General features: G+C 42.4%; 1 protein-coding gene across 12 annotated transcripts in view; it reads right to left on the reverse strand.

The window, feature by feature from the left end:
• The window catches only part of mark3a (MAP/microtubule affinity-regulating kinase 3a), a 274,076-nt gene extending 253,944 nt beyond the window's left edge, over positions 1–20,132 (reverse strand). For 2 of the 12 annotated variants that reach the window (XM_072490335.1, XM_072490326.1), the window contains exons 1-3: positions 18,730–19,334; positions 15,391–15,585; positions 10,528–10,581 (exon numbers count right to left, since the gene is read on the reverse strand). In XM_072490335.1, the coding sequence (XP_072346436.1) occupies positions 10,528–10,581; positions 15,391–15,585; positions 18,730–18,780 (300 nt within the window). In that variant the 5' untranslated portion in view covers positions 18,781–19,334. The other 10 variants (XM_072490295.1, XM_072490287.1, XM_072490253.1 and 7 more) reach the window with 9 other exon arrangements.
• Positions 20,133–24,044: the final 3,912 nt, after the last annotated feature.

Raw genomic sequence — 24,044 nt, forward strand, 5'->3', positions numbered from 1 at the left:
TTCTCCAGTGTTCTGTCCAAAATTTATCCCAATATTTAATCAAGTTAAGAAAACAGATGATCACACCGCAGTTTGTGGAAGCTTGCGGTGAACAAATTTTCTACATTATTTCATGGGAGTGTCCCTTTCAGAAATGTTTTGTTTTATCACATGGTTTCAGTGATGTCATTGTGTGGGTGCAGCTGGGCTGTGGCTCTGAGTTTTACTTTCGCTTTGGTTTGGGGTTGATTTGTGGCTCTCAGTTTTTTTGTTTTGTTTTCATATTTGGCTGCTGGATTTAGACAGAGAAGGCTTGTCCTGTCTCTCTCTCTCTGCATTTTAAAAGCTGTTCAAAGATTACTTGATAAGTTGAAAAGAAATAATTGTTTTCTGGAAGAAATTCAAACCTGCTGTTTTGGAAAGGACACAAGAGCATCTAAACCAGGTCTTAAGTGCTAGACCACACCTTTGAAAAGGGTTTTCTCGTTTATGGGATCTTGTTATTAAATTGGAACATTTAAGGGGGAAATTTATTAAGGGTTATATATAGGAGTGGGTGTGTGGGGTATTTATGTTTGTAGTTAAGAAAAATGCCTACAGTGTGTGTTTATAAAAATGTTAACTAAATTTGTAGAATAAACTTTGTTTTTGATTAAAAGTGCTTAAGGCCTCTGTTCAATAACACCTGAAAGGTAGGCCCTTGTGCTCATTGTAACTAAAATTAATAGACAGTTGTAGGTCAGGTGAACTCCATGATATACTTTGGAATTTTCTAAACCCTGGTGAAAAATAACTTGACTGACTAAAGCTTTTTGAGATGTCCAGCGGTCGCGAAAGGTGCTATATAAATGCATGTATTTTTTTTAAACAATCTTTATTTAATGCCCATTCATTTCAACATAATGCTAGTTGGCTTTACTTTCTTCCTTCATCTAATTCATTCTCTTTCTTTACTATATTTGTTCTTTGCTGCTTGCCCCTCCTAGTTTTCCATGTATCTTGTTTCCCCTCTCTGCTTCTTTATTCTTCCAGCAAATTAGTTTTACCACCCACAGCATTGGTTAACTTCTCTGGTAGAATATTAGTCCTGCCCCCATTCCAGTGCAACTTCTCTGGCTTGTATAGGTCCCTTCCACTCCAGAACTGGTGCCAATGGAGTTGGGTTAGCACTGCTGCCCCAGGGACCCGGGTTCAATTCTGGCCTTGGATGACTGTGTGGAGTTTGCACATTCTTACCGTGCCTGCGTGGGTTTTCCGGGTGCTCTGGTTTCCTCACACAGACCAACGGTGTGCAGGTTAGGTGGTTTGGCTGTGCTAGATTTCCACTTAGTGTCCAAAGGATTCTGTGGGGTTACAGGGATAGGGCAGGGGAGTGGGCCTAGGTAGGTTCCTCTTTCGGAGGGTCGGTGCAGGTTTGATGGGCTAAATTGCCTCCTGCTGCGCCGTGGGGATTCTATGAATCCAAACCCTCCCTATAGCTACAAGTACACATGCACCATTTTGCTGTTTCTGTACTTACTGGCAGAGACCCACAAAATAATTACGGTTAAATTGGTATCTTTATTTACAGGATTCCTTGTTAGTTTTTTAAGCAAAGACTTCAACAGAATCAAAACTTCTCACTTCAGAAAAAGGCTACATAACACTGTCCGGAAGTAAAAACAAATCAAGAAATAGAAATACAAATTTTTGTCAAGGGTGCGCACCTTGTTTATAGTCATAGAATATGCAAGTCTAATTGGGAACGGTTTTTGGACTTGAAAAGGTGTACATTTGATGGGCTTAATATCATTCAAGGCATAAATACTTCCATTTCCTTGAAATCTGCCAGCTATAATTTCAACATCTATCAAAAAAAAATGCTTTCTCACCACTAATCTTGTACCATGACAAAGTCCTTGTTTAGGATTCAAGGTTCATAATATTAGAATTGCCCCTTCCTTCGGTCTAAATTTTTGTGATGGCCTGTCCAGTAGAAACTCTGAAGGGTATCATCTTCAGTGTTGATTCTACTGACAAGATGTATTCCTTTAATTCACCCCATATCTTTTCTAAAACATTTGCATTCAAATCTACTGAAATTTTATTTTTATTAGCCAAAAGCTTGAATAAAATAATTGTTCCCACCATTTTGCCAAACTTGGCTAATTCCATCATCTCATTCACCCCTCCATGTCATCCCTAAGCCTCCCAACAATTTCTACAGCGAGGATCATTTTGTTGTTGATATCCCCTTACCCGCTGTGTTTTTGTCCCCCACCAACAAATGTCACACGCTCCAATCCTCCACATGCCTCATGTGAGACAGACATCATCCACCATGCAAACCTTTCTACAGGCACACTCCTAAACTGACCGTTGAAAATAGATGAACATACAGTACTCGGAATAGTCTTAAGATTACCAACTTTGAGGTTCTATTCTATAATCTTTTGTTTAACTTAGGAAACTGCCGGAAGAACTTCAACTCTTTTCTTCCTATTATGTAATTCATTGAGACATGCTCCACAATGTCAGACTGTTCTCCTTCACCTTGCAGAATTGCCTGCACCGAGTGATGTCCAAGATACGGTATTTGCAATGTGGCAAACGTCCATGCCCCTCTGAAAATTCCACCAATTTTCTGCTTTAAATTCACTTAAAATATTTCTGATTATTCAATGTTGTTGAAAATTTTCCATTTTAAAATAGGTGTGCACATATTTATAAATTAAGTCAAAAAATGAGCAACCATGGCAATTTTACAGTCTTATGTAAACTATCTAATTATGGTTTAATTTATTGACAATTTGTTGAATTGTCTAACAAAAAAGGCTCAATAAACATTCAAGATGTGCAAGTGCACACTCAACTGTTCCATTTTTAATAAATGGAAATGCTCTTAAAAACATGAAAATGAAGAGCATCAACTCTTCCCGTCAGAAACTCAACATACAAGTGTCAAATTACTTTTTGATATATTAGTGACAATTTATATAAATGATTTGGATGAAGAGACCAATGGTTGCTAAAATTACTGATGACACAAAGATAGATAGCTAAATAAGTTGTGAAGAGGACATAAGACGGCTTCAAAAAGATATGCATGGGTGTGGCAGCACGGTGGTGCATTGGTTAGCACTGCTGTCTCATGGCACGAGAACCCGGGTTCGATCCCAGCCTCGGGTCACTGTCTGTGTGGAGTTTGCATATTCTCCCCGTGTCTGCATGGGTCTCACCCCCACAACTCAAAAAGGTGTGCAGAGCAGGTGAATTGGCCGCACTAAATTACCTCTTAATTGGAAAAAAAGAATTGGGTACTCTAAATTTAAAAAAAAAGATATCCATAGGTTAGGGAAGTGGGCAAATGGAGTATAATGTGGGAAAATGTGATGTCGTCCATTTTGGGAGGAGAAATACAGAAGAGGCATTTTATCTATTCGGTGAGAGATTGCAAAGTTCTGCGGTGCAGAGGGATCTCGCTATCCTTATGCATGAATCACAAAAGCTTAGTATGCAAGTGCAGCAAGTAATTAGGAACGCTAATAGGGAACTGAATACATGAGTAGGGAAGTATGTGCAGTTAAACAGGGTATTGGTGAGACCTCATCTGGAGCGCTAAATACAGTATTGGTCTCCTTCATTAAAGGAAGATTTAAATGCAATTGCAGTTCAGAGAAAGTTTACTGGATTAATACTTGGAATAGGCAAGTTGTCTTATGAGGAAAGGCTGGACAGGCTAGGTTTGTAGCCGTTGGGATTTAGAAGAGTAAGAGGCAACTTGATTGAAATACACAAGATGCTGAGGGTCTTGACAGGGTGGATACGGAGAGGATGTTTCCTCTTGTTTCAAAATGAACGGTTTCCCATTTAGGACAGAAATGAGAAAGAAAATTCTGTCAGAGGTTTGAAAGACTTTGGAAGTCTGTTCCTCGAAAGGCGGCGAGGCAGTTTCCTTGAATATCATTAAGGCTAAAGTAGAAAGATTCTTGATAAGCAAGGCAGTGAAAGATTATTAGGGGTAAGCAGGAATGTGAAGTTGAGGTTAAAAATCAGATCAGCCCTGATTTTCTGAATGGTGGAACAGGCTCGAGTGGCTGAGTGGGCTACTCCTGCTGCTAATTTGCATGTTCGTTGGCACTTGGTTATACGGATAGTTTGCAAATGACACAAAATTCAAAAATGCAATAAACAATGTAGAGAGTAACAGACTTTTTCATATGCCCTATTTACTGGATTTATCCTAGTAAGAACATTGTTTGCTATGTAACTTCAGCAATTTTGTCCTTGTTGAGGGAATGGTATCACAGTGGTAAATTTACTCGATTAGTAATTCAAAATCTCAGACTAATGCTCCAGAGATATAGGGTTAAATCCTACCAAGGCAACTGGTGAAATCTCTGTAATGTGACCAGACTGTTGTAAAAGCTCATCTGGTTCACTAAGTCCTTAAGGAGGAGCAAGTCTGCCATCCTTAACCGATCTGGCCTATGTGTGACTCCTTTCCACTGCAATGTGGTTGACTCTGAAGTGGTTTAACAAGCCACTTAATTGTAACAAACTAGTATAGAAAAATTAAAGAATAAAACTGGCTGGACCACAGCATCGACCAAAGCACCGTAAAGGATTTAGATACACTCTGGCCATTTGATCCTGCAAACTCATCCTCACCAATATCTGGGGACTTGTGCTAAAATTGGGAAAGCAACAACCTGGCAGTGTCACATTTGCGAAACCACACTTTGCAGCCAATGTCTCAAACTCCTCTATCACTGTTCTTGGGTATATCCTGTGCCACTGTCAGGAGAGATCCATCAGAGGTGGCAGCACTGTGGCAAACAGTCAGGAGGAGGTGGCCTTGGGAATTCTCAGAGTGTGGACTCCAAGAAATCTCAAGCCACGAGTTTAAACATGGGCAAGGAAACCACTTGCAATTACCACCTACCATCTTCCCTCAGTTGATTAATCAGTATTCCTCCAAGTTGAGCATCATTAGAAAGATGCGCTGAGGGTTGCAAGGGCACAGAGTGTGTTCCTATCGGGGAGACTTTAAGACTGTGCTAAACAGGATAGATTCAGAACAGGTCTAGCAACTCAAAATTGGGCACCGATAAGGCGCTGTGGGCAATCAGCAGCAGATAAATTCATTCAACCACAATTTGTAACTTCAGGGCCCAGCATATCTCTCAATCTAGTATAAATGAGGCGTGCAGGAGAGCATGCTTGAAAGAACAGCGGGGGTACCTAAAAATGAAACACCAACCTGGTGAAGCTACAACACATGACTATATACAGTTTCCCCTGTTCAGCATGCAGTAAACAAAGATGAGCAATCCCACAAACAGCAGATCCGATCAAAGCTCTGCAGTCCTTTCACATCCGGACACAAATGCTGGTGGATAATTAAACATCTAACTGGAGGTGGCTCCACAAAATTCCCATCCTCGATGACAGGAGCACCCAGCATGCCAGTGAAAAAGACAAGGCTGAAGCACCTATTTCCATCTTCAGCCAGAAGTGATGAGTGGACGATCTCTCTTGGCCTTCTTGAGGACACCAGCATCACAAATGCCAGTCCTCAGCCAATTCCATTCACATCAAGAAATAGCTGGGCACACTGGATACAACAAAGATTATTGACCCTGACAACATTCCAGTTGTAGTACTGAAGACTAGCTGCACCCCCAGCCAGGCTGTTCCAGTACATCTCGAACACTGGCATCTACCCGAGAATGTGGAAAATTGCCCGCGTATGTCCTATCCAAAAAGCAGGGCAAATTATAATAAGAGGTGAGGCCACGTTGGATTTGGTTTTGGGTAATGAACCAGGCCAGGTGTTGGATTTGGAGGTAGGAGAGCACTTTGGGGACAGTGACCACAATTCGGTGACGTTTACGTTAGTGATGGAAAGGGATAAGTATACACCGCAGGGCAAGAGTTATAGCTGGGGGAAGGGCAATTGTGATGCCATTAGACGTGACTTGGGGGGGATAGGTTGGAGAAGTAGACTGCAAGTGTTGGGCACACTGGATAAGTGGAGCTTGTTCAAGGATCAGCTACTGCGTGTTCTTGATAAGTACGTACCGGTCAGGCAGGGAGGAAGGCGTAGAGCGAGGGAACCGTGGTTTACCAAAGAAGTGGAATCTCTTGTTAAGAGGAAGAAGGAGGCCTATGTGAAGATGAGGTGTGAAGTTTCAGTTGGGGCGATGGATAGTTACAAGGTAGCGAGGAAGGATCTAAAGAGAGAGCTAAGACGAGCAAGGAGGGGACATGAGAAGTATTTGGCAGGTAGGATCAAGGAAAACCTAAAAGCTTTCTATAGGTATGTCAGGAATAAGCGAATGACTAGGGTAAGAGTAGGACCAGTCAAGGACAGGGATGGGAAGTTGTGTGTGGAGTCTGAAGAGATAGGCGAGATACTAAATGAATATTTTTCGTCAGTATTCACTCAGGAAAAAGATAATGTTGCGGAGGAGAATGCTGAGACCCAGGCTATTAGAATAGATGGCATTGAGGTACGTAGGGAAGAGGTGTTGGCAATTCTGGACAGGCTGAAAATAGATAAGTCCCCGGGGCCTGATGGGATTTATCCTAGGATTCTCTGGGAGGCCAGGGAAGAGATTGCTGGACCTTTGGCTTTGATTTTTATGTCATCATTGGCTACAGGAATAGTGCCAGAGGACTGGAGGATAGCAAATGTGGTCCCTTTGTTCAAAAAGGGGAGCAGAGACAACCCCGGCAACTATAGACCGGTGAGCCTCACGTCTGTAGTGGGTAAAGTCTTGGAGGGGATTATAAGAGACAAGATTTATAATCATCTAGATAGGAATAATATGATCAGGGATAGTCAGCATGGCTTTGTGAAGGGTAGGTCATGCCTCACAAACCTTATCGAGTTCTTTGAGAAGGTGACTGAACAGGTAGACGAGGGTAGAGCAGTTGATGTGGTGTATATGGATTTCAGTAAAGCGTTTGATAAGAGTCCCCACGGTAGGCTATTGCAGAAAATACAGAGGCTGGGGATTGAGGGTGATTTAGAGATGTGGATCAGAAATTGGCTAGCTGAAAGAAGACAGAGGGTGGTGGTTGATGGGAAATGTTCAGAATGGAGTTCAGTTACAAGTGGAGTACCACAAGGATCTGTTCTGGGGCCGTTGCTGTTTGTCATTTTTATCAATGACCTAGAGGAAGGCGCAGAAGGGTGGGTGAGTAAATTTGCAGACGACACTAAAGTCGGTGGTGTTGTCGACAGTGTGGAAGGATGTAGCAGGTTACAGAGGGACTTAGATAAGCTGCAGAGCTGGGCTGAGAGGTGGCAAATGGAGTTTAATGTAGAGAAGTGTGAGGTGATTCACTTTGGAAGGAATAACAGGAATGCGGAATATTTGGCTAATGGTAAAGTTCTTGGAAGTGTGGATGAGCAGAGGGATCTAGGTGTCCATGTACATAGATCCCTGAAAGTTGCCACCCAGGTTGATAGGGTTGTGAAGAAGGCCTAGGGAGTGTTGGCCTTTATTGGTAGAGGGAGAGTTCCGGAGTCAGGAGGTCATGTTGCAGCTGTACAGAACTCTGGTTCGGCCGCATTTGGAGTATTGCGTACAGTTCTGGTCACCGCATTATAGGAAGGACGTGGAGGCTTTGGAGCGGGTGCAGAGGAGATTTACCAGGATGTTGCCTGGTATGGAGGGAAAATCTTATGAGGAAAGGCTGATGGACTTGAGGTTGTTTTCGTTGGAGAGAAGAAGGTTAAGAGGAGACTTAATAGAGGCATACAAAATGATCAGGGGGTTAGATAGGGTGGACAGTGAGAGCCTTCTCCCACGGATGGAAATGGCTGGCACGAAGGGACATAGCTTTAAACTGAGGGGTAATAGATATAGGACAGAGGTCAGAGGTAGGTTCTTTACGCAAAGAGTGGTGAGGCCGTGGAATGCCCTACCTGCAACAGTAGTGAACTCACCAACATTGAGGGCATTTAAAAGTTTATTGGATAAGCATATGGATGATAATGGCATAGTGTAGGTTAGATGGCTTTGATTTCGGTGCAACATCGTGGGCCGAAGGGCCTGTACTGCGCTGTATCGTTCTATGTTCTATGTTCTAATAATCTTTATTATCACAAGTAGGCTTACATTGACACTACAATGAAGTTTCTGTGAAAATCCGCTAGTCGCCAATCTCCAGCGCCTGTTTGGGTACATGGAGGGAGACTTCAGAATTTCCAATTCACCTAACAAGCATGTCTTTCGGGACTTGTTGGAGGAAACCGGAGCACCAGGATGAAATCCACGCAGACACGGGGAGAACGTGCCGACTCCGCACAGATAGTGACCCAAGCCGGGAATCAAACCTGGGACCCTGGCGCTGTGAAGCTAATCACTGTGCTACCACCCTATTAGTTTACATTTATTCATCAGTAAACCGATGGAAGGCATTTTTGACAGTTAATCAGCAATAACCTGCTCACCGATGTTTAATTTGGGTCCTGCTCGGGTTACTCGGCACTGACCTCATTACAGCCTTGGTCCAAATATGGACAAGAGCTGCATTCCGGAAGTGAGATGAGAGGGACTCCCTTGGGCATCAAGGCAGCATTTGACTGAATGCGGCATCAAGGCAACCCAGCAAAATTGAAGTCAATGGGAATCAAAAGGAAATTTCTTGACAGGTTGCATTACCACACAGGAAATGGTTGTGGTTGTTGAAAGTGAATCATCTTAGCCCCAGGTCCTCAGGGTATCATGGGAGTGTCTCTTTAAGAAATGTTTTGTATTATCAAATGGCTTCAGTGATGTCATTGTGTGGGTGGGGCTAGGCTGTGGCTCTGGGATTTTAGTTTTGTTTTGAGCTGGGAGCTGGCTGTGGCTCTGGGTTTTACTTTCATTTACACATTTTTGGAAGCTGGATTCAGACAGAGAAGACTTGTGTGTGTCTCTGCATGTTGAAAGGTATTTCCAGATCACCTGATAATTTAAAAGTGATAACTGTTTTCTGGTAAAAGGGTACAAGTTTATGGCATGTTGTTACTAAATTGTAACAGCTGAGGAGAATTCATTACGTGTTATATATAGAATACTGTAGCTGTGTGGGGTATTTATGTTTGTAGTTGATGAAAATGCTTACTGTGTGTGTTTATAAAAATGTTTATTGAATTTGTAGAATAAACTTTGTTTTTGATTAAAAGTACTTAAGGCCTCTGTTCAATAACACCTGAAAGGTAGGCCCTTGTGCTCCTCATAACCAAAATCTATAAACAATTGTAGGTCAGGTGAACACCATGATATACTTTGGAGTTTTTAAAACTCTAGCCCATAACAAATGTGATGTCCTAGGCCCAAATATCTTCAGCTATTTCAGCAATGGCTTTCCGTCCATTATAGGATCAGAAGTGGGATATTTGCTAATGCTTGCTCTGTTCAGTCCTATTTTTAACCCCTCAGCTACTGTCGCAATCTGTGCCTGCATGCAGCAAGACCTGAAAGACATGCAGGCTTGGGCTGATAAGTGGAAAGCAATATTCACACCACAAGTGCCAGGCAATGACCATCGCCAACATGAGAACGTAATCATCACTCTTTGATATTCAATGGCACCAATGAATTTTCCACAATTAACATGCTGTTGGGGGAAGAGGTAATATCATTACTTAGCCATATAAATACTGGGACTAAAAGAGCAGCTCAGCAGCTGGGAACTCTTGTACCAATAACACACCATTTGACTCCACAAAGCCTACCAACTGACTCCACAAAGCCTACCAACTAATTACAAGGCGCAAGTCAGGGGTGTGACGGAATACTCTCCACTTGTCTAGATGATTGCAGCTCTAACAATACTTGAGAAGCTTGACACCATTCAAGACAAAGCAGACCACTTCTTTGGTACCCCACACAGCACTTTAAACAATCACTCCCTCATCACCAGAGAAACTTATCAATTTCCATTCAACCACACCTTTCAAACCAACAATCTCTACTACCCAGGAGGATGAGGTCAGCAGCCACATGGAACACTGCCACCTGAAGCTGTCCGTCAAACTACACACATCATTCTGACTTGGAAATATATCACTGTTCCATCACCGTCACTGGGTTAAAAGCCTGGAACTACCTTCCTAACAGCATAATGAGTTCATTTAGTGTAAAGTACACCCAATGGTTCAACAGCACCTTCGGAAGGGCAATAAATACTTGGCTTCCCAGCAATGCTCACATCCCATGAACCAATTTTTAAAAAGCTGACACTCCAAAATCACATCACTTGTATCACAGATAATAGAATAAATCAAAAGGCTTTACAGTATTCAAACTTCAGAATGTACTTTCTCCTTTCTCAAACCCATGTTTTTAAACCTGATATGCTATATTATGTTCATAATTCTTCTTTATGTTTTTTCTTTAAAAAACATGCATCACAAGTCTGCCAGTGCACATTTTAAGCAGGTTTGTGTATGTACAGTTATGTATAACTATATTCACAGCATACGCCAAGCCACATAAAAATAATGACATAATCAGACCTTAAAAGAAATTTAAAGAACATAGGTGCTTCCAAAACAACAACTCTTACCTTTTGCAAACTGGTGGGGTTCAGCTGTGTTTTGTCAATAATTTTTATTGCAACCTAGAAGAACAAAATTTAGGAATTATGAATAAAATTTGATGCAACTTCTGTTTCTGTTAATTGGAAATCAACAGGGTACAACAGGAAGCCAGTAATATATGTATAGTGTCTCAATTTCGGTTTTGAAATATATTGTATACATAGATAGGTTTTGTTGATAGTAAAGTGATTCATAAACATTTATATTTTAACCAAGATACAACATGAATATATACATTTCAAGAGAAATGTTGGAGTTATACAGCGCCAAGATGATGTATTGGTGCGCCATTGCTAATGGTAGTAGTAATTTAAGAAGTAAAAGCTAATAAAATTAAAGTATTGCATCCTGGTCAAAAAACCAAAGTTATAAAGAAATAAAAAATGCTAGGATCCAATCACCAGATCAGAAGAATTCCAGTTTATTGAAATTATTCATTTCATAGAACTTACAGGGCAGGAGGAGACCATTCGGCCCATCGAGTCTGCACCGGTTCTTGGAAAGAGCACCCTACTTAAACCCACACTTCAACCCTATCCCCTTAACCCATTAACCAAACTTCACCTTTTTTTTTGGACACGAAGGGCAATTTATCTTGGCCAATCCACCTAACCTGCACATTTTTGGACTGTGGGAGGAAACCGGAGCACCCGGAGGAAACCCACGCAGGCACGGGAAGATTGTGCAGACTCCGCACAGCCAGTGACCCAAGCCGGGAATCAAACTTGGGGCCTTGGAACTGTGAAGCAACTGTGCTAACCACTGTGCTACCATGCTGCCCATGGTAATTGCATTGTAATGCATTGGTTAAACTCTGATAATATCACACAGTTTTAGTTACCACATCACAGATAATGTTCTGTAATTGCATAATAAAGCAGTAAAACTGAAATACATAGAAGTTACAAAACAAAAAGAAGCCATTAGGCCCTATCGTCCTTGGTGACTTTCACCCTCTATGTGAGGAGATAGTTCCAATCACATTTACCCACACTGTTCCCATTTTTTTTCATCTGCATATCTAAACAAATTTTGAATGCTTCAACCACTGATCCAGGAAATGAAATCCACAGCCTCACAATTATGCGTGAAGGAGCTCTCCTGCCAACTTTTCTAAATCTCATATCAATGTCCTTACTAATAATAACAATCTTTATTGTCACAAGTAGGCTTACATTAACACTGCAATGATGTTACTGTGAAAATCCTCTAGTCGCCACACTCCGGCACCTGTTCCTGTACACAGAGAGAATTCAGAATGTCCAATTCACCCAACAAGACTTGTGGACACAGAATTTCAACAGTGCAGAAGGAGGCCGTTCGGCCCATTGGGTCTGCACCAACCCTCTGAAACCCATTCTATCCCCGTGGCTTCACCTAAATTGCACATCCTCGTCGGTGATGTTATCCTACATTTCCTATGGTACAACAGTGACAGTACCTAAATTCATTGGTGGTAAAGCATTTTGAGACACCCGAAGGAAACCTGAGCACCCGGTGGAAACCAACGCAAACACGGGGAGAACGTGCAGACTCTGTACAGACAGTGACCCAAGCCAGGAATCGAACCTAGGACCCTGGTGCTGTGAAACAACAGTGATAACTTGGAAACAGTGCCGCCCATACATTTGTCAGCCACTAGAAACAGTCTACTTTTTATCCAATCGTAATTTTAAACACTATATCATCCAATAAACTGTGTTGGTCTAATGAAAAAAGAAACAATTTTTACCAGGTGTTGCTTTGTAATGGTATTTCATCATAGCATGCAGCATTCTACTGAATCTGTATTGCACCCACCCAAGTCTTAATATCTTTCCTATATAATGGGAGCCCAATATTCATCCCAGGAGACAAGATTAGGGAAGTCGGTACTGGTGGCATAATTTCCTGAGATAAAGTACAGCAAAATAGCCAAACACAGCATAGTATCAAATAGTTGCTCAGTGGTCAGTTTTAACATACTAGGCCTCAACACTGAGCTTTGTTGGGAATTGAATCACAGGGGCATAGTATAGCCTATTCTTAATATATATCATGATCTTACCATTACATTGTGTACAAACACATTTTCTGCAGCAGAAACCCTGGCCCATTCTCCTTTCCCAAACCTAAAGGTGCTAAGGACAAACACCAACCCAAATGAAATCGAACAACTCAGTGGGGACTGGAGCTTGAGCCTGCGACCTTCCTGATCTAGAGCTCAACTGCACATTGGAAATGAAAGGAAATGAAAATCGCTTATTGTCACAAGTAGGCTTCAATTAAGTTACTGTGAAAAGCCCCTAGTGGCCACATTCCGGCGCCTGTTGGGGGAGGCTGGTACGGGAATTGAACCGTGCTGCTGGCCTGCCTTGGTCTGCTTTAAAAGCCAGCGATTTAGACAGGTGTGCTGAACCAGCCATCCAGAACAAAGACGAACCCCAAATTTAGATAATTACTTTAAAGAACACGAGTAGTACCAATGACTGAAAAATTGATCAATGGGTGGAATAAATTAACTATGGTTTGGGAAATATTTTTTCAGACTGGGTGGGGTTTTAACAGTAGTGTGCATCAAATAGAGTTTAAAAATAATTAACCCTCTTCACAAAGAAAGCAACCAAGAAAGACTTCAGCACTATTCAAGACCTCAGGACATCCCAAACCACTTTATAGCCACTGAAGTATTTTTGCAGTATAATCGTTATTGTAATGCAATATCAGATTTGTTAAGAAGTGGTACATTCTACCAAAAACAATGAAGCAGCATTATAATTTTTTATAGGGAAGTTGATTAATATTGAAAAAGAAAACAAATGTGAAAGGGAGAGCAAAAGTAGATAGCTTGTACAGAGAACCAGCACTGTCCCAAGGGCTTCCTTATGTGCTGCAAAATATAATTATTCCAGAAAGGAATAGTACCAGCAGTGAAGTTAATGACATTTTGGAGAATCACAGGAGTAGCAAAATCATTGTGATTATTCACAAATGTGGTGAGCATTTAGGACTGATTGGCTTTTTGCATCCCTGATTTTTGCAATGAATTTATTCATATTTCCATAGAGCTGTTGGGTTGTGTACCTTATTTCTGTACTGTAGATTTTAAGTAAATCATACAAAATGTTGAAGCTAGCTGTACAAATTTTATATAATTTACAATAACTAAAACAGTGTGCATTAATATAACAATCAAAAAACATTACATAAAAGGATGAACATGAGCAAACCCTAAGCAGAAGCAACACAAATATTTGGAAAGAAGGATAGATGATGGAAAACATTTTTTTGTTAGAGAAAAGGAGAGCATTTCTAGATCACAGGCTGAGATTGTTGATGGATTTGCAACTGATGATAGTCCTGAGTGTACCCACCCAACAGTAGGTCAGTTGTAAAGAGTGTGACTCAAGATTTTCCAGAGTTTAAGTATGGTAAGCTGTAAAGGAATTTTTTTTTTTTTTTTTTTGCATTCACTCGTGGAATATTTGGAAATGCTGGAATGCCACTATTTATTGTCCAATTAACCTTGAAACGGTGGTGGTCAACAGCACTGTTGAATAAAATTGAGTGGCTTGTTGAGCAATTTCAGAGGAGTTGAGATTTCACCACATTGTTGTGGGCCTCGAGTTACATATAGATCAGAGTGGGTAAGATTGTCTTCCTTCAAGGATATTAATGAACCAGATTGATTTTGATGATAACCCAAAAGTTTCATGGTTACCATTATAGATACTAGCTCTTTATATCCAGATTTATTTAACAGAATTGAATTTAAATTTCCCAGCTGCTGATGCGGGATTTGAACTCATATCTCTGGCTCATTGGTCCAGCATTACTAGTCCAGTGACTAACCACTATGCTACTATACACCAAAGTTTATAAACGGGTATGGCAAATTTCAAGTTAATGTAAGGAGAGAGTAAGAACAGCGAAGGTGAACATAGATGAAGGTGCTTAGTGCTGGATCATAGAGTGGAGCTATGAATAAATTGTAGTTTATGAAATTTGGGGGCGAGCAATAACCATATTGGAGAATCTGAACTTGATTGTGGCAACAGCCCTTATGAGGGTCTTGGTTGAGACAAAGGGGAGTTGATAATGATGACAGGTGATGTCATTGATGTGAAAGTTAGTACTCTTGGTGATGTCCAGGATATGTGGTCTGTACCTCAGGTCAGGGTCCAAAAAAGCTCTCTTCTTTCACCAAACCGTTTTATAACAGTGGTTTAGGGAATACTCTACCAACACCTTTTGAGGCTACACATGTAATTTACAGTTTATTTGAAAAGTGTAAATGACAATATTTCAGTATTTGGCTGCATACCTAAAATACTCAATTTCACTCCATCACAATGGGAGGTGCCAAGTGAAAGGTATACACTTCCTCATAAGCAAGAGGAGGAAATAGAAAAGGACACCCAAGTCAGCTTACACATATTTCCTGAGGGCTGACTCAAGACCAGCAGAGGCTTAGAAGCATTTGCTACCAAGTCAGGAAAAAGAATGTTAACATTTAAAAATGAGAAGAAATTATGAATTTTGTTTTTGAAATTTAAAGTGCCCAATTCTATTTTTTCCAATTAAGGGGCAATTTACCATGGCCAATCCACCTTTGGGTTGTGAGGGTGAGACCCACACAAACACGGGGAGGATGTGCAAACTCCACACGGACAGTGATCTGGGGCTGGGATCGAACCAGGGATCTCGGAGCGGTGATGCAGCAGTGCTAACCACTGCGCCACCATACCGCCAAGAAACTGTGAATTATAATAAAGGAATAATTCAGCCAATGGAAGTGCAACATACTAAAAAATAAAATCAATAAATTTTGCCATTGCAGATTAACTTACATCTCTTCCAGTGAGAATATGTCTAGCCAGCTTCACCTTGGCGAAGTTTCCTTTGCCGATGGTTTTTAGAAGCCTATAGTTTCCTATGTGTGGCTGTTCATCAGCGCATGATGTAATTGAATTCCGGCATCGTGCTCCCCCCGAGCGGGTTGACCGAGAAGAAACTTCTGTGCGGCCATCAATATGAGAAGTGTGCTGATGGGGAGGAAAACAAGGATATTAGTTTAAAAGCTTCAGGAGTTTTAATGTCAAAAGAAACCACAGTCAGAAACCTAGGTTTAAAAAATTATGGAATTAAAAACTTGAGCACTTACTGCATTGTTGACATGTACCTTGAAAGCAATACCTTTTAGTCCAAACTAAGCCCAAAATGAAATTACCTCTTCATGGAAGGCAAACTTTGAAATATCTGAAGTATGCCCTTTTTAATTTAAACATAAAATATCTTTGCCAGAAATTAATAGAAGCCGTTTTGAAGCATAGCTTTGTAATGCATATTCTATCACTAAACTTAATGTGCAAATACTAAAATGCAATATTAAAAGATTACTGTGTAACAAATTGCCTAATGATTTACAAAAATGTACAATTTTATAGCAATCCTAATATGACTAGGTATATTGTCAAAGTATTTTCTAGGATGGCAGACAATGAATAAGGGGCAGGTGCTGGTAAGTGTCTTAAGAAGACATTAAAAACTGTAGTGAGAGAGGGGCTAGGAAAAAGAGCTCCTACCTTCCTGTGGCTCAAGAAGCAGCATCAATGTAGAATGGGGAGTAGGCTGACATTGGATTAGTTCACTGGTAAAGGTAGCATAGGTCAAGGCGATGGAGTACTTTAAAAAGAGATCATGAAGATCTTATAATCAACTTGCTGGGTCATAAGAAACTTGACAAGAATGGCATTGATAGGGACATGGGTGTTTGGCAAGGAGAGGCATTGTGTTTTGCAGCAGTTATAATTTGTGGAAAATGGAGATGGGAAAGAATGGCAAGGCGATAAACAGGTTCTGGGTGAAAGTTTCAGCATACAGGAAAAAGATAGTATCAGATGCAGGCAATATTTTAGCATATTTATGGCTATATACAGTTTTTAAAAATGTATTCTTTCATGGGATGGGGGCTTCACTGGCAAGGCCAGCATTTGTTGTCTATCCTCAAATGCCCGTAGACAAATAGGAGCAGGGGTAGGTCATTTCAGAGGGCAATTAGGACTCAATCACATTGCTGGGGGTTACATTAAGGCTACACCAGGCAGGTTTGGAAGATGTTTTTCTCTAAAGGGCTTACTGAACCAGATCGTTTTTCTGACAATCAATGATATTTTCATGGTCACCATTAGTGAGACCAGCTTTCAATTCCAGTTTTATTAATTGACTTTAGTGTGTATTGTTTCTGGGCCTCTGGATTACTAGTTTAGTGACATTACTACAATGCCACTATTTCCCCACAAGTTACCATAAATTGACCAAATCCTCAAATTGAAACCTGCATCTTTATTCTTTGCCAAATGATGCGGAGCACAGCCTATCTGACAAATAAACTCAAAATTCTATCAAGTAGCTTACTGGCGAATACACTGGATGCCTCGAAACATCATCTCAGAAGGCTGAAAAATGCACTTTATTGCCTCATAATACATCCAGATTTATTTAGATGAAATTAGCCAAGAGAAAGAAAATTTGATAAGAGCTTTGTGTAGAACTGTGAAAATGTACAAAATTGGGGAGGTCCCCCAATGTCCCCACTTATCACTCAACCAACATTACTGAAACAGATTACCTCACTGCTATTGGTAGGACCTTGTGACAAATCAGCTGGCGCGTTCCCCACATTACAAGCAACTACACTTCAAAAGCTTGAGCACTATATAGGCACACGCACAGCACACACTATATATCAACATAGAAAAACATTGCCACAAAACATGCATTATTCCTTCAAAACAGACTTCAATGTTACACAAGATTTTTTCCAAAATTTCTATTTCTCTCCCTTTAATCAATAGAAGATAATGTTGATATATCACCTCAAATCAACCAAACCACTGGTATCAGCGTCTAAAATTTACTCCACTACTACCAATGATGGGCACATAATCTTAAAGTGGCTCAGCTCCTGCCTCTCATTCAAAGGTTGTGAATTCAAGCCCACTTTTTCCCCAAAGAGAGCTCCCAATGTCCTGCAAAACATTAATTCCACAAAACTTACTATAAAGTCACATTACTATTGGTGGGCTCCTGTTGTGTGCAAATTGCCTGCCACAAAACAAAATGCCTATACTTGAGTTAATTCGTTGGCTGCAAAGCACTTTGGGCCTTGAGAATGTGAATTTATACATGGCAATTCATCACCTCTGTGTCGTATACCTCAATGTTTTCCAGACAAAATAAATTTGTAAGGACAAAACCTGTAATTGCACTCGAATGTTTCTGCAGTTGAAACGGACAATTACAAACAACCATTATACTTTACTCAATTTCTGGTGATAATGTATATGGTTATAATAATTGCAAACCAGTTTATGCAAGAATCAGAACCAACAATGTCCCCTATAATCCTAAATACAGAAAATAAGCTTTTGAAGCAACCTTCCAGTGGCGTAATTAGAGACTGATCATTTTCAATTGTGATGAATGCACAAAGTATGCAACTCCAAGTATCCTTAATACTTTCTGATCTCCATACTTGTAACAGGCATGCTCTCCTATTTTAAAAGATGATGGTGGCCGGTAGCAAAATTGATGGGGCTTTAAAAGTTTAGCTCTCATCTATGCGGCTTTTCACAGTAACTTCATTGCAGTGTTAATAATGTAAGCCTACCTGTGACAATAACGTTTATTATACTGCTTGCTAGCAGATATCCGTGTTACCGAATACTCCTGAAACCCCATGACAGAAATAACAATATAATACCGAGCCAATGATTTAAATAAACTGGGTGGCCTTTCAATTCTTTTTTAACTGTCAATTCCATAAAAGTGAATTGGCTGCTCGCTTGACACTTCAGTCAGATCTATGGCCTCCGCGATGCGCCCTGACACCTGTCAGCTCCCCGAGGCCGCCCGTGTTGACACAGTGAGGGGTGGGGAAAGCAGAGAGACACACACACACACACACACAACTCAGCAAGAAGAGGCGAACTCGTTAAACTGGGCACCTAAATCGTCTCCAGAAAAAAAAAAAGCTCCTCAAAAGAACCCAACTATTCCAGCTGGCCGGCAGAACATTTGCAAACGGTAACCCCAAGTTCATTGCATGACCACGGCCAAGTTAGGCGCTTGAGTCTCCCAAGTTCCCATTTTCCTGGGTCCCTTTCGCCCCGATAAAGATCACTTACATGCTCGGTTTCGCGTTCATTCACTGTAGGTAATGGCGTTCGAGTAGACATTTTGTTTAATTTTCCTTTTTTAGCCCCGTTGCCCGAGCAATTGCAGAAGACTGGATCCCACAGGGCATGAGTGGCGAGACGTTCACAAGCGGTGGCCTTCCACGGAGGTCGGCCCGAGGGATTGAGGTGATCCTGCGCCGAGCGACATCCAGCAGCGTCCTCGCGCCTTTAGCAAAGCCGAGTGTCCTTTAGATCCGTCCACATTTTCCTCCCCGACATCTAGAGAATGTGCAAAGAGATTTAGGAGGAGATGTTCCGAGTGCAACGGTTTCCGAGCGCCGAGACAGGCAGCCGCCGCCGCCCCGGGCCACTCGCTCACTCACTCCCCACGGCCTCGATAACAAGGCCCGGCTTCAGCGGCCAGAGGAGGAGGAGGAGGAGGAGGCACCCGGCCGCCGCACAGCTTCCCGGCCCCGGGGGGCTCCGGAACGCGAAAGACGGGACGTTTCGGACGCCGCTCCTCGCCCTCTAACATGGAGACCGCCGGCGGGGTCGGGATAGCGTCGGCCGAGGGGTGTGGAGCCTGGAGGGTGGGTGTGGGCGAGGGGGGGGGGGGGGTCCGGGTGAAAATGGCCGCCCCGCACCGACTGCTCGCCAAGCCCAGAGCAGAGCGGCAGGAAACGCGTCAGCCGGGCCGGCTGCCGGCAGCGGAAAAGGGGCGGCCGGCGGCGGACTGCGGGCGGGGCGGACAGGTGAGGGCCGAGGAGGCTGGGGGCCCGGGGCCGCAGTGCGTCAGGGAAACCTCACACTGACCGCGGGCGGATTAACCGAGTGAGCAGAGCCTGGTCCCGAACCAAGAGCATCCCTGCCCGCCCCCAACACCACTTCCACTGGGTAGACTCACAGAGACACCGGCCGGGGAGAGGCCTCGCTGCTCACGATCTGTCACTAAACTAGGCCCGGCTGTTTAATTCGTGCACGTCTCCAGAGATGGAAATGCGGCTATTTTTGTTTAAACTCTTCCAATCGGGTTACCTTCTCTCGCACCCCGGCACGGAAATCACATACACATAATATCCGTGTCGTCGCCCCGCCTCCTGTCTTATTTTTATCAGCGCCGGGTTTTTTTTTTAATGTTTACCAAATAAGTTGAGACGGAGTGCAAGTCAGTTTAAATGAACAGAGCTCTGATGTGTTCTCAGTGAAAAAAAAATGCTCATCGACAGACGTTTTTCCAGCGGAATTGGTCAGACTCACTCATTCGGATCAGCTTGGCCTATTGTATTGAGTATTCGGTTCATCCTGCGTTGTGATATCTAGGTCACCTCTCAATGGGTTCCTTTTAATGTTGAGAAACCCATATTTCTCCCATTGGCCCGCACGCCTCGGTGCTCTGACGCATGGTTCTTCCTTGTATTGCCTCCCAACAAATCGCACTCACTTAATGCCTTTGACACAAGTGCTTCCGACAGACGCTTGAATCCGCCAAAAGTGGAAACCGAGACAAAGAAGGAGATGTTAGGAGGGGTGACCAAAACATTGGTCAAAGAGCTAGATTTAGGGAGGGCCTTAAATTATAGGGCAATGCACTGCTGTCTGGTGGTCATCAGTTACAGAAAATAAGTCAAGGAGATCATGGGGCAGGTTATTCGCTTTTTGTCTGATTGCTGTTTGCAGACATTCATTCAACCTCAACATTTACTCTTGTTATTTGATTGCATTATTTTATCTGGTATTGAACCAATCCAGGTGAGTGCATTCTTGCCAGCACCGCTGTCCTTTTTGAAAATCGACACTAACATGAGCCTGTTTCGAAACTGCTGGTGTACGTTGTTGTGTTCACTGATTGTTTTTCAATGACCAGCAATGCCTCACAAATCCCCTCCATGGTTTATTTTCAAAAATCATAAGTCTGGCTGGTATAGGAAATAAGGAATACTAAACTGCTTTTTCTCAAGTGACTAATGGTAGTTTACCCTCCACGTAGCCCATGGTGGGAGCGGCGTTTGTAGATTAGTTGCAAAAGTAGGAAAAGGTTCCATTCCCTACGCCTGACATTTAAGTATGCAAAAGGGAGAGGAATAATGAATTGTTCTTTATAAAGTGTTCGTGATATTAATCACTAAATACAGGATAGAATATTATTTTAGCCCTATTGCTAACAGAGTCACTGACTATACTGACATACCTCAACTAGGAAGATTTCAAAGTGTCAGAAGAATTTCTTTGTGAAATGATCAACACAAGCTGCAATCAGAGTGGGAATCAGGTAGGCAGAGTTCAATATGGGTGGTAAACTCCTGGCCCCGGCAGAGAGAAGCACCGGTGATCTTAACTCACGGGCCTCATCAGCATGTCCTCAGTCGGTTGCCTACCCGAAGCTAGCGGTAAATGGCAGTGTCTAGGCAGCAGGAGGCTTGCACCAGGGGATCAAAGGATAAGAACTTTGCGAAATCGTGGCTGGCATTGAGGAGAGTGGAAAACCTGCTTTCGCAATAGTGCACGTTGGCAGTTTGATGTCTGAAGGATGAAATAATATTTCCTGGGGCAGGGGTGACTCAACGTTCCTTGTGGAAAATCCTGTCCCTCCTGACTCCAGTTTTGTTTTAAACTTCTAAAACATTCCTGTTTGAGCTTCTACTGGCCCCGAATCTACTTCCCGCTAGTTTCGCCTGGTAGGATGGCTTCCCCACGTAGGCTACCAGATACAATGGTGCTCAGATTCCCAATGATTTCATCAGAGTCCAGTCTGTACGTTTTAAAGTATGGTAGATGTCTTTCCCACTTGCTCAGGAAAACTGTTTAAAATGGAACATTGCGAGAAGGGAACAGAATGTCACTAGGTAAGTCACCCGGCGATTTTAACTGCCTGCCTGCCCAGTTTGCCCTCCATGTGCGTGGTTAAGATTGCCCCTTTGGAATGTTATTCTGGGTGTGACAATCGAGACAAAAAAATGTGTTCATTCAAAAGATAATTTGATATGAGAGGAATATATGTTTTTAAAATTCTGAACAAATGAGCTAAAATGACCTCCTTCATCTGTATCTATATTGTGTGTAGACTGTGAACAGTGCAACAAAAATCTGATCTTGCTTTCTGCGCAGTTACAATGAAAGAGTTGAACTAAAGCTATCCAATACGAGGTGCTCCATCTAGTGGCCTGGCCAGGTGCTGGCAAAACTTGAACAAGATGGGAAAATGGGTTAGATTTTCAACTTGCTGCTTGGGCAAAAAAACGGCATTGCAGAAATGTCGCTGTTATAAAAACTATGCGAGTCTCATTTCAATGTGAAAATGATCCCCGCAACACTAGTTTTATGTGTGGATAGCAAATTGAAATCTGCTTGAATTCAAAATCGGTCTCAAGCAACCATCGCAACTGCATATTTGAACATAATTTCTCCCCTTGTCTGCGTGGGTTTCCTCTGGGTGAATGAAAAAATGAAAATCGCTTATTGTCACAAGTAGATAATAATTAACACTGCAATGAAGTTACTGTGAAAAGTCCCTAGTCGCCACATTCCGGCACCTGTTCGGGGAGGATGTTACAGGAATTGAACCATGCTGCTGGCCTGCCTTGGTCTGCTTTCAAAGCCAGCGATTTAGCCCTGTGCTAAACCTCCAGTTTCCTCCCACAAGTGCTGAAAGACGTGCTGTTAGGTAATTTGGGCATTCTGAATTCTCCTTCCGTGTACCCGAACAATGAAATGAAATGAAAATCGCTTATTGTCACAAGTAGGCTTCAATGAAGTTACTGTGAAAAGCCCCTAGTCGCCACATTCCGCCTGTTCGGGGAGGCTGGTACGGGAATTGAACCGTGCTGCTGGCCTGCTTGGTCTGCTTTAAAAGCCAGCGATTTAGCCCAGTGTGCTAAACAAGTGCCGGAATGTGGCGACTCGGGGCTTTTCACAGTAACTTCATTGCAGTGTTAATTATTATCTAAAGGTAAAAATCGACCTCAATGGACTTGGGCGCCATGAGATTCTTAACCTAGCTAGAGGAGGGAGGGACAGTGATAAGATGTCCTGACAGCCTGATGGACTTATGGCATGTTTTTAATGTGCTACCACAGGTCAGGTATACCAGTGTATTCTTTTCAATTGACGTCAGCTGAAAGTTAATAACTGACCCTGAGGTCTCAACCTCAAAAGGAAATTTTCACCCACTGCTTTCTTTCATAATCTGAAACTTATCTCATTTGCCTGTACTTCTCTGATTATAACACACATGGGCTTTGCACCCTTATTTGCATTGGCACAATTAACAAAGCTAAACCTCAAGAAATCTTCTTTATACTGCTTTGTTCCCGAGTTAAGTTTCTTCTTTGTGGGCAGTTAACCAGAGGCCCTGGAACTCTGTACAGAGCTATCACTAGCACTGCTCCATCCTGCTGTGAACTCTCCTGAACAGTTCTCTCCAGCAGATTCAGTTGTGAGATCCTGGCCAGAACATACCCTGTCTATTTGCATCTCTGGCCTTCTCTTACTTGTACCTCTTGGGAGGTAAATGCGTGGCTTAAAGATTGGTGTGGGAGTAATGGGTTCAAATTCATGGGACATTGGCACCAGGGGAAGGAGGAACCCGTTCTGGGAATAGGATAGTCTCCATCTGAATCATGCTGGGACCAGAGTCCTGCTGAATCGCATAACTAAGGATGTAGATAGGGCTTTAAACTGAATGGTGGGGCGGGGGGTTCAGTTGCAGGGAAAATTACAAAATCAAAATTAAAGGAGGAGGTAGGAATGCAGGTTAGCGCTGTGGCGGATGGTTACCAGAAAATAAAGGTGAGGGACAGAACAAGTGAATATCTTTTTGCACGAAGGAATTATAAAAGAGTTGAGAAATTTGACAATAGAACAAATGTGAAAGCTTTGCATCTAAATACAGGAAGCATTCGGAACAAAATTGGTAAGTCATAGGCTCAAAAAGAGATAAACGGGTATGATTTGGTGGAGATTACTTTTTTTTTCTTATAAATTTAGAGTACCGTTCATTTTTTTTCCCAATTAAGAGGCAATTTAGCGTGGCCAATCCACCAACCCTATCTTTTGGTTGTGGGGGTGAGACCAATGCAGACGCGGGTGGATATGCAAACTCCACACGGACAGTGACCCAGGGCCAGGATCAAATCTGGGTCCTTGGCGCCATGAGGCAGCAGTGCTAAAACCATTGTGCCACCGTGCTGCCAATGGTGGCAACTACTGAGACTGAGACATGGTTATAAGGAGACCATGGCCGGAATTCTCCAAGCCCGCGCCCGTTGACGCTGAAAGTTCCTGCCACGCCGTTCCGACGCCGGGATGCGATACTCCAGCGACCTGAG

This window comes from Scyliorhinus torazame, chromosome 2, assembly GCF_047496885.1.
Source record: "Scyliorhinus torazame isolate Kashiwa2021f chromosome 2, sScyTor2.1, whole genome shotgun sequence".
NCBI classification, from domain to species: Eukaryota; Metazoa; Chordata; class Chondrichthyes; order Carcharhiniformes; family Scyliorhinidae; genus Scyliorhinus; species Scyliorhinus torazame.